The following is a 17329-nucleotide window of genomic DNA, read 5'->3' on the forward strand; positions in this document are numbered from 1 at the left end:
CAGATTTTTGCTTTTCTAGCTTCTTTAGCTAAGGGTCCCCCGTGACCTGGTTTCATTTCAAGGAGGCCTCAGTGGCTAACGCTGTAGCTTCTGGTAGGGCTTTTGCTTTCCTGATAAAAGGAGAGCCTGTTACACTGCCCTTTCCCCTTTTTTATTATTTATGTATTTTAAGTTTTTTTTAACATTGTTTCATTTTTGAGAGACAGAGACAGAGTGTGATTGGGGGAGGGGCAGAGAGAGGGAGACACGGAGTCTGAAGCAGCTCCAGGCTCTGAGCTGTCAGCACGGAGCCCGACGTGGGGCTCAAACTCGCTGACCAACTCACTGACTGTGAGATCATGACCTGCGCCTAAGTCGGACGCTTAGCAGACTGAGCCACCCAGGCGCCTCTTTCCTTTTTTAAATGGAAAAAGAGCTCTGACACGAACACACAAAGAATGCTTCAAGTAGAGAAGAAAATCCAATGACTTTTTTTGGGGGGGGGCACATAAATATATTTATTTATGCGATTGTTAGATTACTGCAGTTTCTTCAAATACAAGGAATAATCTCTACATTTTCATGACCATTGTATGAAGTCTGATGTCCTATTTCCCTTTAGGCTTCTTTATTTTCTTGAGTTGGGTTCTGTGCCAAGAATATACAAGTCGTTCCAGTGCGAGTAAACGATCTCGTGATGATAACTGACGGAGTCAGGGCGTGAAGGGCTACTGCTCAGGTAAGCAGAGGACTTTACACGTCATAAGTGAGATCAGGTGTTGGTCTAGTAAAGTTTGGATTTTTATCAGAACTTCCATCTGAAGTATCTTCTGGGATTCCCAGTTTCTCCTCTGATATATCTGCATAGTCGTATCCTTGTTTCCGAGCTCGCTCAAATGGGAAACCTAGAGAGAAATGACAAATGTTGAGAAAGATGTCACATACGGGAAGGAGCAGACTCATCCAGCACACTGCTCAGTGTACAGCCGGCGAGGTCCCTTCTGTGTTCCTCGCTATCCCGCCTCGAGCGGATGCCTTTGTATCCTTCTCAACTGAAGCCATATTGTCCTGAGTAGTTCAGTTCCTCCTACTCTTCACTACACAGCGGTTCGTCTCTACGGAAGGTTCCGCGGGACCTGGGCTTGAGGTCTGAGCCACTACTAAGAAGCTGTGCATTTGGGGCAAGTTACTGAACCTGTAAAATGGCGATAATAATAGCACATACGTACCTCAGAATTATGAGAATTAAGTGCAATGGTGCGGTAAAACACCGTAGCATTTAGTTCGTCTGGCCTTCAGCTAGTGCTCCACAGTTAACTATTAGCTAACGGTTCGAGAGAAAAGGTTCCAGACCTTCTCCGGATTTGATTTCCTGGTGCTTCTTGGAGAAGTGACACCCATTGTCTCCTCTTCTCCCACGCCAACACCCTCAACGTGCCCTCCTCCACGGACTGCACTCATAATGTGGATCTGCAGCACTTGATTCTCTGTCCCTCCCGATGGCCACGCTATCACCTCCCTTCTTCTCACAGTAATCTCTTTTAGCTCAGTATTGATATTCTCTGCTTCAGGTCTGTACTTGCCATGCCTTTATGCCACTGAGGACCTACTACGTGCTACGGATTGGGGTTTCAGGTCAAAGAGACAAATCCCTGCAGTCAAGTCAGGGCGGTGACTTACAGCTGTTCTCTAGAAGGCCATCAACGCCATGAAGCCCCGCAAGTGGAAACCACAGGGCATTTCTGAAGCACCAGCCAGAGGCTGGTGATGCAGGTTTGTGAGTGAGGGGGGAGGGCAGGACATGACAAGGGGGGTGGGGGGGCAGAAGCAGAGCCAGAAGGCCGTGATAACGTCTGGATTTTACTCCACGTGCGGTGGGGATTCAGGAGACGCGGCAGAAGGCCCTCATCGTTAAGAACGTGGTCTCTGAAGCCAGCCTGCCTCCGTTCACATCCCAGCCATCCCGGGAACTGACTGCGTGACCCTGAGCAAGTCACTTGGCATCTCGGTTTGCTCATCTGTAACCTGCACCTGGTCTCAATGAGTTGTTCTGAAAATTAAATGAGTTATTTTATAAAGCGCTTTCAGACAGCACTTTCATAGTAAGCGATCAAGAAAAGTTTGTTAAACCAATGCTTTAACTGGAGGATTTAAATCTGTAAAATCACTGTGTGTTGTGTGGGGCGCCCCGGCTGCTTACCAGTTTGGAGGCGGCTGGGAGAAGCCTGCAGGGTGCTCAGGCCACAGGGGCGGCCGTGACTCGGAAGTAAGTGGGCAGCTTAAGGCGGATGACAGCTGACACTTAGGGAGTACGGACCGGGGGGGGGGGGGGGCCCTATTCTAAGCTCTTCACGTGCAGCATCTCTTCTTACCTCCAAACAACCTAAGAGCTACTATCGTTGTTCTCACTTTACAGACGGGGCACCTGAGCTGCTAACTTCTGCAGGATCGCACAGCCAGTAGACAGCAGGGCCGGAATTCAACCCCAGGCGGCCTGAATCACCACCCCAGCGGTGTGACCTCTCCGCTGTACTCACTGGCCCCGCAGGACAGAACCCATACCCCCAGGACGCACAGTACCCAGAATTAGGCATGAGCTATGTTAGGAGGACTGATACTTCTAGAACATGCGAACATGCTTCCTCAACGCGCTGTCCCTGGCAGCACCACAGTGGCACAGAACCTAAAGAACATTCCTAACATTTTGAGCTTTTGCCAAGTGAAGTTTGCCCATTAAAAATAATTATGAAACCATGAGATAAGCAACTTTTTAAAAGGAGGACTCATTTTTTAAACCATTTTATCCAACCTAAATAAAACAAAATTTTCTTCTATTCCCAAATAACAATCTGACTTGTAAAGGTAAAAATGACTTGGCAAATTCATTGGTGTCCCTACAAAGTGCAGAGTGCTGAAAAGCTAGGTGCATAGAAGTGTGTCTGAGTGTGGAACGTAGCATTTCGTTCACAATTTCCCATCAAATACTGCTAAAAATTACCCACTTTTTAAGGAAGTTTATATTCAAGTTACTTAACATCCAGTGTAGTCTTGGCTTCAGGAGGAGAACCCGGTGATTCACCTCTTAAATATGACACACGGTGCTCATCCCGAAAAGTGCCCTCCTTGATGGCCATCACCCATCTAGCCCATCCCCACCCCCCACAGCAACCCTCAAAATCACCTACTTTTGAAGTTAGCCGAAGAGTTGCTTGTAGCAATTTCCTTCCAGGTGGCAATATACCTAAGCACATTATATGGGCATTCATTAAATTAAATCACTGTATTAGTAATAAACTGATCCATTAGTATGTGTTAGACTACTTCTAAAACTCCACTTTCTCTATGAAATCTTGGGTTGATGCTAATTCACAGGTCCAAATGTTGAATTCTCATGACGCTTCCATCTCCAACCAGCTCTCGCGTATCTAGGCAGCCCCTAGAACAAGAGTTGGAGGAGGGATAAAAATGGTGCCTGCCGCCTAGCATGTCCGGGCCCTTTGAGCTCTTTCCACCAAACCTCTTCTCATTTCATCCTGCTTCTTTTTCACAAGACGACGTCCCCAGGTGAGGGCATACTGAGATCTTAGTCAACTTCTAAATTAAAGGTATGAACAGAAAACTCTCTAGGAGAGAAAAAGTCACGGGAAAACAACAAACTCTCTCCTTGGTTCTGGACTGCCACACTTACGGTCTCCACCGTGTCAACGGAAACAAAAAGTGTGCGCTCTATGATCGTACTGGAGCAACAGTGCTATCTCTGCTGTGTCCGGTGGATGTGAGAGATGACACTTAAACCCAGCACGATTTCACGGCTGCCACATCTGTTCCCTCAACAGGGAGATGAGGCTGCCCAAGAAGAGGTAGAACGGGAGGGATCAGGCTACATGATGAGCTACAAAGAGGAGGCAGGTCTGCTGAGGCTTATCCGAGTTCATCTTAGGCTCTACACCCCCTTTCCCAAGCCTCCCTGAAATCAGGTGAAGAGGTGGCTGCACCCAAGAAATCAAGGAAGGAACTGGTCCCAAAAGGTGCAGAGAAAAAAAGAATTCTGAATCACGTAATTCAAAAACTCTGTGATTTTTCAAGTATTTATATATTCCATGTGAACTGTTTTCCCACTTTGGCTGTGTGTTTCTGAAGTTTTGTTGTTGCTGTTACGGGAAGGTATGTATTATCCAAGAGTATTGAATTAAAACAAAGTATTGTGTCTGAGTTGTCTCCTTCCTGTTACTGGTACCTGTTGTTGCTCCAAGTACTTTAGAGCCTTAAATGGGACGCTCCTGGGTTACTGTCACATGAAAAAAATCCAGCTCTTGCTGTCTCTCTTTCAAAATAAATACATAAACTTAAAAAAATAATTTATATCGCTTCTTGTCCTTTTGGCTAAGATCAAGCGTAAGAAAATAATTTAGGCCAATTCTGTCCTCAGTGGTTGCTCAGACAGGAGCACTGTCAGGTGTTGATGGTCAATCATCCTGCTTCCTTGGGTTCATATACTCCAAGTTTTCACTCCACTTTCAAGAAAACAAGATAAAGGTCCTTCATCAATTATATTCTACCACCTAATAGTCGGAAGCACAAACATATCTCTAAAGCTGATTGATAACCCTCCTCTACCTGAGATTAGGGCATGAATTTATTTAATTGATAAAAATTGATAAAAAATCTTTTTCCATAATGAACACACCAGCTGTAACCAATAAGAAATCTAAGTTTTACAAATAGAAGGAACAATCTAATGAGAGCACTTTCACGCTGCATATATCATAGAGCTCATCTGTCTTTCCTACTAAGATATTTTTGGTATATTTTTATAGAATAAAGTGTATGTGGAATCTATAGTGAATCCCTCAGAAGTATGCATTTTTTAAAATTGTTATTTATTTTTGAGAGAGAGTGAGCAGGGGAAAGGGAGAGAGAGAGAGAGGGAGAGGGAGACACAGAATCTGAAGCAGGCTCCAGGCTCCAGGCTCCACACCGTCAGCACAGAGCCCCACGCAGGACTCTAACTCAGGAACTGTGAGATCATGACCTGAGCTGAAGCTGGATGCTTAACCAACTGAGCCACCCAGGCACCCCAGAGAGGCATACATTTAACATCTTAATGGTCCAGGAAAAGTCCCTGGCTAGAAAGGCCACATAATTACATTTCTTAGATATCAAAGGAGCAGCTTCAGACACAGAGATGACCCCCAACACACACGGGCAAAGAGCGCTCACCAACAGGATTCACAGACTGTCAGGAGACTAGGCTAATCCAGCAGCTGACCCCTTAACAGGCTACGTCAAAATTCACTTGCAGTTCTGAAAAATACGAAGACGCTGGAAGAGGGACATCCATCTTCATAGAGAATATGACCCTGGAATGCAGCAGGATAAATGCCAGCAACAGTCACAGCGGCCACCATGTGGTGATGCAAGGATGCTAATGCAAGGGTTGTTTTACATGCTAAGTGCCTGCAGCAACATATCTCTGGACACCACGAAGGGCAACAGTACTCATCAGTGTCCTGGAGTCCAAGAGTTAAGTCAGCTTTGCCTATTCTTCAAAGTAATAACAATAATGTATTCAGGTGGTACTGCTGTAATGTGCATCAGAAGACGCACATGACTGTTCCCAGCGGAGGGCCCAGCTGTCACACCAGGGGCTAGCACACAAGCCATCTGGGGAGAAACTGGCTTGTACCATTTGATTTCAATGTTCAATACACTTCTGTCACTCTAATGGTCTGACTATTGAAAACTCTCTGCAGGTTTTAGTGGCTACCAATCTTCCTGAAGAGAAAAATGTCAGACTCTGAAATTCTCAACAAACAAGGTGTCATTAAGACAGCTGCAAATCTCTAAATGCCTACAAAGATCTAACACAGAGCATGCTGTGGACAATAAATACACTGTGGGGAAGGTACTTACACCTAACATCTGCCATTAGTAGGGGAAGGTCTTCGCAAGTTTGTTCTGGCCTGCGATAATCAGTAGCTTGAGCTCAGTAATGTTAATATTTCCAAATAATCATGCTGGATTCCTGGGAAACTTTTGTTTCCAGGGCTCAATAGGAAAAGTTAGAATACTGTAGCACAGCACTAAAGAAAGCCATCAAACCACACAAGGGAAGAAAGCAAGAGATCAGGAAAGGAACAGAAAAGAACTACAAAAACACCCAGAAAAAAATTAACAAAATGGCAATAAGTGCTTACCTATCAATAAGTACTTTAAATGAAAATCGACTAGGTACTCCCATCAAAACGCACAGGGTGAGGAAATGGATTAAAAAACAAACCCCATCTATATGCTGCCTATAAGAAATCACTTCAAACTAAAGACACATATAGACTGAATGTGAAGGCATGGAATAATGTGAATGGAAGGAGAAAAAAAGCAAGGGTAGCAATATTTATATCAGATAAGACAGCCTTAAAACAAAGACAGCAGCAAGAGACAAAGAATGGCATTACGTAACAATGAAGGGATCAATCCAACAAGATGATACAACCATTGTCAATATCTCTGCACTTAACACAGAAGCACCCAGCAAATGTTAACAGACAGAAAGGGAGAAATAGACACTAATACTAGGAGATTTTAACACGGCATCTATGTCAATGGACAGAGTGCCCAGAAGGAAAATCAGTAAGAAAACAGTGGCTCTGAACAACATGTTAGACCAGACAAACCTAAGAGATGTAGAGGGAAAATTCCATGCAAATGCAGAATATGTATTCTTTTCAAGTGCATGCACAAAGGGCATTCCAAGACAGATCACATGTTAGGCTACAAAGTCAGGCCAGAAAAGAAGTCTCAATAAATTTAAGAAGATTTAAATCACATCAAGCATCTTTTTTTTTCTTTAAAAATTTTTAACATTTATTTATTTTTGAGAGACAAAGTGCAAGTGGGGGAAGGGCAGAGAAAGAGGGAGATACAGAATCTGAAGCAGGCTCCAGGCTCGGAGCTGTCTGTCTGCACAGAGCCCAACATGGGGCTTGAACCCATGAACCGTGAGATCATGACCTGCGCCGAAGTCAGATGTTTAAACGACTGGGCCATCCAGGTGCCCCATCAAGCATCTTTTCTGACCACAACAGTATGAAACTAGAAATAATTAAAAAAAAAAAAAAAAAAAACTTTGAAAAATCACTAACACATGGAACCTAACAACATACTACTAAACAACCAATGGGTCAACCAAGAAATCAGAGGAAATAAAAAAATACTTGGAAACATGAAAATGAAGCACAACAGTCCAAAATCAGTGGGATGCAGCAGAAGCAGTTCTAAGAGAGAAGTGTATAATAATATAGGCCTACCTCAAGAAACAAGAAAAATCTCAAACAACCCAACCTTACACCTAAGGAACTAAAAAAAGAACAAACTAAGCCCAAAGCCAGTAGAAGGAAAAAATAATCAAGATTAGAGAGGAACTAAATAACATAGAGACTAAAAGAAAAATAGAAAGGATCAATGAAACCAAGATGTAGTTCTTTGAAAAGATCAACAAAATTGATAAACCTTTAGACTCATCAAGAAAAAAAGAGAATAAAATCAGAAATGTAATCAGAAATTACAGCAGACACCGGAAATATAAAAGATTATAAGAGAATATTATGTAAAATTATATTCCAACAAATTGGACAATCTGGAAGAAATGGATAAATTCCCAGAAACATATGATGTTCTAAAATTAAATGAGGAGGAAATAGAAAAATTTGAACACATCAATTACTAGTTATGAAATTGAAGTGGTAATCAAACAACTCCCAACAAACGAAAGTCCATGACTATATGGCTTTACATGTGAATTCTACCAAACATTAAAAAAACTTTTTTAATATTTATTTTTGAGAGAGAGACAGACAGAATGCAAGCAGGGGAGGGGCAAAGAGAGAGGGAGACACAGAATTTGAAGCAGGCGCCAAGCTCTGAGCTGTCAGCACAGAGCCAGATGCTGGGCTTGAACCCACAAACCATATCATGATCTGAGCTGAAGTTGCATGCTTAAGTTACTGAGCCATCCAGGGGCCTCTACCAAACATTTAAAGAAGAGTTAAATCTATTCTTCTTCTCAAACTGTTCCAAAAAATAGATGAGAAAGGCAAACTTCCAAATTCATTCTGTGAGGCCAGCATTACCCTGATACCAAAACCAGTCAGACGTGACAGAAATACAAAACATAACAATGGGCTAATTTACCTGATGACACACATGTAAAAATCCTCAACAAAATACTAACAAACTGAATTTGGTAATACTTTGAAAGGATAATTCACCACAATCAAGTGGCACAAGAGTAGTTCAGTAGTTGTAAATCAATATGATACATCATGTTAACAATAAGAAGGAAAAAAAAACATATGATACTCTCAACAGATGGAAAAAAACCATTTGACAAAATATAACATCATTCATCATTTAAAAAAAAAAATCTCTCAACCAAGTGGGTTTAGAGGGAACATACCTTAATATAATAAAAACTAATATGAAAAACCCATAGCTAACAATGGTGAAAAACTGAGAGTCTTTCTTCTAAAATCAGGAACAAAGCAAGAATGTCCACTCTCACCACTTTTATTCAACACAGTACTGGAAGTCCTAGCTGCAGCAACCAAACAAGAAATAAAAGGCATCTAGGGGCGCCTGGGTGGCTTAGTCAGTTAAGAGTCTGACTTTCGCTTAGGTCATGATCTCGCGGTTCGTGGGTTCGAGCCCCTCGTCGGGCTCTGTGCTGACTGCCAGCTCAGAGCCTGGAGCCTGTTTCAGAGTCTGTGACTCCCTCTCTCTCTGAGCCTCCCCTGCTCACGCTGTCTCTCTCTCTCTCTCTCCTAGAAATAAATAAAATATTTAAAAAAAAAAAAAAAGAAATAAAAGGCATCTAAATCGGTAAGGAAGAAGTAAAACTGTCACTATTTGCAGTTGACATGATAATACATATAGAAAACCTGAAAGACTCCACCAAAAACCTATTAGAACTCATAAATGAATCCGTAAATTTGCAGAATGCAAAATTAATATTATACAAAAATCTGTTGCATTTCTAGGCACTAATAATGAAGTAGCAGAAAGAGAAATTAGGAAAAGAATTCCATGTATAATTGTACCAAAAAGAAAAAGATATCTAGGAATAAACTTAACCAACGAGGTGAAAGACCCATACTCTTAAAACTGTAAGACGGAGATGAAAGAAAATGAAAACAACACACATGGAAAGATATACCATGTTCATACTTTAGAAGATTAATGTCGTTAAAATGTTCATACCACCCAAAGCAATCTACAGATTTAATGCAATCCCTATCAAAATACCAACAGCATTATTCACAGAACTAGAACATATAATCCTACAATTCATATGGAACCACAAAAGACCCCAAATAGCCAAAGCAATCTTGAGAAAGAACAAAGCTGGAGCTATTACAATCTGAGATTTCAAAATACACTACACAAAGCTACAGTAGTTAAAACAGGATGGTACTGGCACAAAAACAGACACATAAATCAATGGTATGGGATATGGAACCAGAAATAAACTCATGTTTATATGATTAAGTAATCTATGGCAAAGGAAAAAAGAATATACAATATTCTCTTCAATAAATAGTGCTGGGAAAACTGGACAGCTACATGCAAAAGAATGAAGCTGGGCCACTTTTTCAAACTGCACAGAAAAAAACCCTCAAAATGCTTACAGACCTAAATGTGAGACCTAAAACTACAAATCTCCTAGAAAAAAAAATAGGCAGTTATTTCTCCATATTGGCCTTAGCAACATTTTTCTAGCTATGTCTCCTCAGGCAACGAAAACAAAACCAAAAATAAACTACTGGGATTACACCAAAATAAAAAGTTTTTACACAGCAAAGTAAACTGTAAACAAAACAAAAAGGCAACCTATTGAATGGGAGATATTTACAGATGAAATATATAATAAGGGATTAATATCCAAAATATATTAAGAGCTTATACACCTCAATACACAAAAAACAAGAATTAAAAATGGGCAGAAGACACATGAATAAACATTTTTTTTCAAAGTAGACATACAGATGGCCAACAAACATATGAAAAGATGTTCAACATCACTAATCATCAGCCAAATGCAAATTAAAACCACAATGAGGTATCACCTTCTACTTGTGGCTAGAATCAGAATGACAAGAAACAGTAACTGTTGGTGAGGATGTGGAAAAAAGGAAATCTTCTTGCACTGTTGATAGGAATGTAAATTGGTGCACCACTGTGGAAAACAGTATGGATGTCCCTAAAACTTAAAAAGAGAAATACCATTTGATCCAGTAATTTCACTACCGGGTATTTCCAAAAGAAAAAAAATCTATGAATTTGAAAAGATATGTATGTTTATTGCAGCATTATTTATAGTAGCCACAATATGGAGGCAACCCAAGTGTCCACTGATGGATGAATGGATAAAGAGGTGGTGTATACACACACACACAGGCACACACATAGTGAAATAATACTCAGCCATAAAATGAGCTCTTGACATATGTGGATGTCAACCACATATGTCATGAACTATGTCATGAAATATGGATGAACCTAGAAGGTATATTGCTACGTGAAAAAAGTCAGACAGAGAAAGACAAGTACGATAAGATTTCACTTTGTATGGTATCTAAGAAACCAAACAAATGAACAAACAGAAAATAGAATTGGTGGTGGTTAGGAGGTGAGTGGCAGGATGGGTGAAACAGATCAAGGGGATCATGAGGTACAAATGTCCAGTTACAAAATAAAGAAGTCACAGAGGGGAAAAGTACAGCATCAGGGATGCAGTCAATACCGTTGTAATAAAGCTATATGGTGACAGATGGGGACTGCACTTCATGCAGTGAGCACTGAGCTATATATACAATTAGTGAATCACTATGTTATAGACCTAAAACTCATAGAACATTGTAAGTTGACTACACTTCAATGAAAAAAAAAACCAAACACCTAGGAGCGCCTGGGTGGCTTAGTCGGTTAAGTGTCCAACTTTGGCTCAGGTCATGATCTCGTGGTTTGTGAATTCGAGACCTGCATCAGGCTCTGTGCTGACAGTGCAGAAGCTGTTTTGGATCTTCTGTTCCTCTCTCTCTCTCTGCACCTCCCCATCTGTCTCGGTCTCTGTCTCTCAAAAATAAACATTTAAAACAAGAAGACTTTGGTCTAATTTTTTTCTACTTTTACATCATCTTTTTTTTTTTTTTATTTCTAGGAGAGAGAGAGAGAGACAGACAGCACGAGCAGGAGAGGGTCAGAGAGAGAGGGAGTCACAGACTGAAACAGGCTCCAGGCTCCGAGCTGGCAGTCAGCACAGAGCCCGACGCGGGGCTCGAACCCACGAACCGCGAGATCATGACCTAAGCGAAAGTCGGATGCTTAACCGACTAAGCCACCCAGGCGCCCCACATCATCTTTTTTATATCCTTCAGTTCTTCTTTATTCTAAACAAACAATACTCTTCTAAAAAAAAAATAAGTATTATGTTTGTGGGCCCAAGATTTGACATGGGAGTGGAAACAAAAACACACGAGGCCTGCCCTGCTCCCCAAACAAGAAGCACGTATTTACTCATCAAAGTTGAGTGCGTTGGTCCAGTTCAGCACTTCGTCCACCTCCCATTCCATCACAGAATCGATTCCACCGATTTCGAGAGCTCTCATTAGCCCTTTCGTTGCTGTGTGAATTAAATCTAGAGTTTTAGCATTTGTTGACCTGGCCTCTAGGTTTCCTGCGTAGTACCTAAATGGGGGAAGGGAAGGAAGATATGAACCTTGTCAAACAGGTGATTTCTAGTAGATGCAGTTAATATAAATGTAAAAATATACATATTTAAACCAAGTTTTCACCCTGCTTAACTCAAATACATTTAGACCAGTACATAGGGCTGTTACGATACAATGAAAAACCAAGTTATTAACTGAATCAGAATTATAGAGTCAAAGAATCTTGGAGAGCAAATAACTAGTCCTCTAGTCTTATAGGAGAGAAATTATGTCCTGGAAGAGCTGACTGACTTTTATGAGGTCACGTGGCTAATGGTGGGTAAGAAGAGGAAAGGAGAGGGGAACAGGAAAGAGGAAGGGACGGAGAGGCAAAGGGAAGACAAGATGGTAACATCTTTTTTTGTGTCAAGTACTTTTCATACATTATCGTGTTTAATTCACTTTAAAAAGACACAGCTATTTTTATTCCCATTTTATGAATGAGGAAATTGAGAGCTGGAGAACTTAAATTGTTCAAGATCATGTACATAGTAAATACAGACGCCAGAGACAGTGTCTGAATGACTCCAAGTCCAGATTTCTTGGGCAGCACCATTCTGTCTTATGGTAGTCTGAGCACATAAATGAATGCATCCACAAAATGTGAGCTAAGTGTGTAGGTTAGCATTCCTCACAAAGAATATTACAAAACAGCCTTTTTCTTTGGTTTTTTCATTTTAAGATCTACATTTAAGATCTACATCTTATTCCATTTTTAAAGTTAACTCACTCTGAAGTTGTTTTCATTTATTAATTCACATTGATTAGGGAGTGGCATGGTGGTAGCCTAGAGCTGGGTAGGCCTCCGACATCCAACTATGGCTTTGAGTCTTGCTTCTGTGATTTACCAGCTCTATGACTTTTGCCAAATGACCTAGTCTTTAGATTAGGTTATTAATCTAGCCTAGGCTTTAGATTACTTTAAAGTGGTAATCCCAACACTCCTTAGCATTCTTGAGGGGTGCAGACGTGTAAGTCCCTATACAAGCATTTGGAATGATGACTGGCACATTGTAAGCATTCAGTAAAGAAGGCTTACCAATTCCTGGATGGCAGGGGAGAGCGCAGTGACAAGATATGTCTCTGCCCTCATCAAGTGTCTGCTTTCTCAAACTTTAAAGGGATAATGACCCATGAGAGCTAATTTCATAAAAGCAGGAACATGCCTCTCGATTTATATTGGTTAGTATGAGCAGAAATCTAAGAAAGTATGAATTCACAATCTTTCTACCACCCCCAATTGCAAAGCGCTGTGTACAGAGGTGGGATTCCTTTGTGAAACCTGCCATCTTCTACCCAAATTCCCTGAACATAATAGACACTCAAAAAAAAAAAAAAAAAAAAGTATGTACCAAATGAATGAATGAATGAATGAATGAATGATGGTACCCAATGGATGGTCCAGGTTTATGAACTAATGCTCACGTCACAACAAAAATGCATTTAGAAATCAGAAACTTCTGGAAGGCTAAGAGTGAGAGCATTTTTTGTGAGTTCCTCCACATTTTACCTTTGCAAATGTACACTTGAGATTAGATTTGGAAACGTGGATGATATTTATTTTTCCTTTGACAACAGTGATTTACAAGAGTTCAGTTACTATTTTTGCTCTCACCAAGGATATATAGAAAGGTGATTGGTTTTAAAGAGTATTATAATACTCATTCCAATAATTTAATTGTTTTAAACTCTTCAAATATAAGTCACTATTTATAGTTAAGTAGGCTATAATAGTACTCAAACAAGAGTAGCAAGTAGAATACAATTTCAAACAATAGTGACCAGAAGATTATCTTTTTTTTAATATATATATTTTTTATTTATTTCTAGGAGAGAGAGAGAGAGAGAGAGAGAGCGTGAGCAGGGGAGGGTCAGAGAGAGAGGGAGATACAGACTCTGAAGTAGGCTCCAGGCTCTGAGCTGGCAGTCAGCACAGAGCCCGACGCTGGGCTCGAACCCACGAACCGCGAGATCATGACCTAAGCGAAAGTCGGACGCTTAACCGACTAAGCCACCCAGGCGCCCCCAGAAGATTATCTTATAATAATCATAACTTGTCTTAAAATAAATGAGTGGTATTTAAAACAAAAACAATATAAACTTTGGCTTTATAGGTAATGTTGCAATATGTCCATTTTAAAATGTTCTCCTATTCTTTCTATGATAGAAAAGTTAAAGAGAGTGGGGGCGCCTGAGTGGCTCAGTTGGTTAAGCATCCGACTTCAGCTCAGGTCATGATCTCGCGGTTCGTGGGTTCGAGCCCTGTGTCAGGCTCTGTGCTGACAGCTGCTCAGAGCCTGGAGCCTGTTTCCGATTCTGTATCTCCCTCTCTCTGACCCTCCCCTGCTCACACTGTCTCTCTGTAAGAAATAAATGTAAAAAAAAAAGTTAAAAGGAAAAACATAAAAATGTTTTTCTGAATATACCAACAGGGGAAGAAGTTAAAATGCGGAAGACCTAGTAAGAATTGAAGTGGGTTTTTTTTTTTAATATTCATTTATTTTGAGAGAGAGAGTGGGAGGGAGGGAAAGAGAGAGAGTGCACATGCACCAGTGTGGAGGGACAGAGAGAGAGGGAGAGAGAGAATTCCAAGCAGGCTCCATGCTGTCAGCATAGAGCCCAACGCAGGGCTCAATCCCATGAACATTTCTTCTTCACCTACTGCAACCTTACAAAAAGGAAACTACAACATCCAGTTATAAGGATTCACTCACTCACTTGCTCATTCAACAAGCAACACATATTCATTAAGCATCTACTATGTCCAGTGGAGGTGGCAAATAAACAGAGATGTGCAAAAGTGTGACAACTGAGTACGTAAGACACCTATGTGGACACCCCAAAAAAAGTGCCTGTGCCTAGGTAAGTCAGGGAAGGCTTGAAAACGAGATATGCGAACCAAGTATCAAAAGATGGATCTTGTTGCCATGTAACTGAGCCGGAGAAGAGCAACCTAGGGAGAGGGAGCGTCATGTGATGTAGGTAAGGGTGAGCCCCTGGCATGTCTCATAAGGAGGTGATCTGTGTTTTGGAAATATCACTTCAGTGTTTATGCAGAGATGGGGAGAAGATTAGAGACGAAGAGACCAATCAGAAGGACTCTGCAGATGCAGGAGGGAGAACAATGAGAAGCTGCCGCAGGGAGGGAGAAAAATGCCAGTTTTGGGAGGTTCTTTGGAGGAGGAATTAATGGGACTTTATGACAGATTACACATGGGGGCTTATGAAAGGTAAGAAGTCAAGTCTAACCCCCTACTTTTCTGGCTTGGACGATTGGGTAAATAAATGACAGGGTCATAAACTGAGGCCAAGAGGAATACTGAAAAGAAACAACTTTGATGATGAGGAATATAAGAAACCAGCATAAGATCTGTTGACTTTGAGATGGAAATGTCCATGTAATTAGAAAAACAGAGCTCAGTTATGGATGAGGACTGTTTCGAGAGTAAATAGAGGAAAGAAAAAAAGAGATAAAACAGATTAGTATTCATGTGCAGCGACTTATTACCAGGTGTCACTGCTGGTGCTGGGCCTGATGGCCGGCAAATCATGCTGCTGTTCTGTCAGAGACAGCTGCTTCTAAGCGATGGCACATATGGTGAGTGTATTTTGTTGTTCTCAACCTATTATCATGCTTCTTTTGCTGCAAATGGGCTCCCTGGTTAGAGGCAATGTTGTACGGAATAAGATGATGATGGATAAGACTTCTGTTATAAATGGTATTGGTGACAGAAGTAACGCAGAGAAAGAATATCCACATCCAGAATATCTGTTTCTCGCTGTGACTACAAAGGGACTCCGTCTCTCCACGGGAAGGGTCCAAGAGCATCTGCCTGCCGCCAGGCAGCCAGCACATCCCACTGCTGGAGGCAAAGCAGCGGCCTCTGCTGTACACCTAGCTCTGACGACAGAGCCAGAACAGCCTCCATGAGGAAAAGACCATGTTTAAGAGTCATCTGTAGTCTCCATCCCGATACCCACGGCCACTCTGTACCTGGCTCTAGGGAGCAACCACTGAGGTGGCCAGGTGAAAACACTGACATCCGAAGGTTGGGTCATTCTGTCCATCTGAATACTGAGAGCTTTCTGCCTCATAAGCCCTTCAGAGGGCACTCACATGGACACAAGTTTACTCTATGCCCATTCTCAGGAAGCCTGTCCCCTAACTCAATCACTACTTTTTCAATTTAATTCCAAGTACCCAATCATCTGAGAAGCTACTAGTTGCTGAGCACAGTCAATAAGATCTCAGTCTCAAGCTAGTTCCCCTTCCTACGTGAAGTAGAAAGCTGGCTGTGCTCACTGAGAGGATACCCTTTGGCCATTTTCTGGGCCTAATGAGGGGTTGTAACCTAGTGACTGTCCATATGTGGATGTTGCCAGAATCCTGTAAAGGTCCATGGGAATGAGACCTATTGTAGTCTATTAGTGGGTCACAGGGGACTCCCTCTGAAGCCAAGGGCATGGGGATGATGCAGAGCCAACGAAGCCTAAGCAGGGTGAAGGGACCCGAGCATACAGCTTACCAGAGCCCTTGGACCTTCTCAGAGCCGTTCTTATCCATTCCGCGTCTACTGTGTATGGAGATGGCGCTGTTCACTCTCAGTTTTATGGTTCATTGGATTAGATAACGGCCAGGTCAGTTCATAATCACAGAGCACCTGGAATCCTACTGCCAAGCATCCAGTCTCTACCAAGGCCCAGTAGCAGAACCAGAACGGATCCTCATATGTAACATAGCTGTTGGCAGAGCAGGGCACTACCTTTCTCCTAAACCCTCTGTGCTGAGATCCTCTCGTTACAACTCTTGAGAGGCTCCACACACAAGTTCACACTCTGGCACACACATTTCCGATTCTGGTAGGCCTGCTTGGCCATCAAGGCCAAGTGGTAGGGCAACATGACCACACCATGGACCTGCCACCACGTTTGTAAGAACACCATGTCCCACTGGAGCCCCGTAGCCTCATCAGGTTGCCCCCAAAACGGGTAGGAGCAGCATGCCCCAATGTGGCATATTTCACCCCCTAAATCCAGGGAGCCCCTCTAAGTGCTGTGTGCCTTCAAGGTGGACAGTACAAGGCACCGCAATTTGTCTCTCACTTTAGAAAGGTTATCCCAAAATGTCCGTAAGCTTTAGTGATGTGGCAAACCCTTAACATGTTGCAAAATGTATCTCTCTCCTTCTGGTGTGCATCTGTCCCCCTAAGTCATCTGGGAAGTTATTTTCTGCCCAATGCATCTGATTAGTGTAAGTTCGCCAATGTAAGGGACAGGCATGACGGTCTGTGGGGACGGACATGTGCAAGCCCCGAGGAAAAATAGCAGGAGGGCTGACACAGCGCTGAGAGTAGGATGGAAAGGCACGTCCTCTTCCTTCCACGCAAATGCCAACTGCTTCTCTTTTCGTTTACTAGTTGGGATGGGAAAGAACACTGGTCAGGTCAATTGCAGCGTACCAAGGGCTGAGGGGCTGTGTTGATTTGCTGCATCAAAGGAACTTAGCTGCAATATGTGTCACCACCTGACCTCTCCCACTTCAAAATTCCACTATTCCAGTGAGCTAAAGAAACCAATGCCACCAC

General features: G+C 42.1%; 1 protein-coding gene across 2 annotated transcripts in view; it reads right to left on the minus strand.

Moving 5' to 3' along the window:
- Window positions 1-485: 485 nt before the first annotated feature.
- CUNH11orf65 (chromosome unknown C11orf65 homolog) overlaps window positions 486-17329 on the minus strand; it is a 56550-nt gene continuing 39706 nt past the window's right edge. For both annotated transcript variants that reach the window (XM_039229240.1, XM_039229238.1), the window contains exons 7-9: window positions 11551-11721; window positions 3165-3220; window positions 486-884 (exon numbers count right to left, since the gene is read on the minus strand). In XM_039229240.1, coding sequence (XP_039085171.1) covers window positions 733-884; window positions 3165-3220; window positions 11551-11721 — 379 coding nt within the window. In that variant the 3' untranslated portion in view covers window positions 486-732. The remainder of the gene's footprint in view (window positions 885-3164; window positions 3221-11550; window positions 11722-17329) is intronic.

Source organism: Hyaena hyaena, unplaced genomic scaffold (genome assembly GCF_003009895.1).
Source record: "Hyaena hyaena isolate Hyena2069 unplaced genomic scaffold, ASM300989v1 scaffold_36, whole genome shotgun sequence".
Classification (NCBI taxonomy): Eukaryota; Metazoa; Chordata; class Mammalia; order Carnivora; family Hyaenidae; genus Hyaena; species Hyaena hyaena.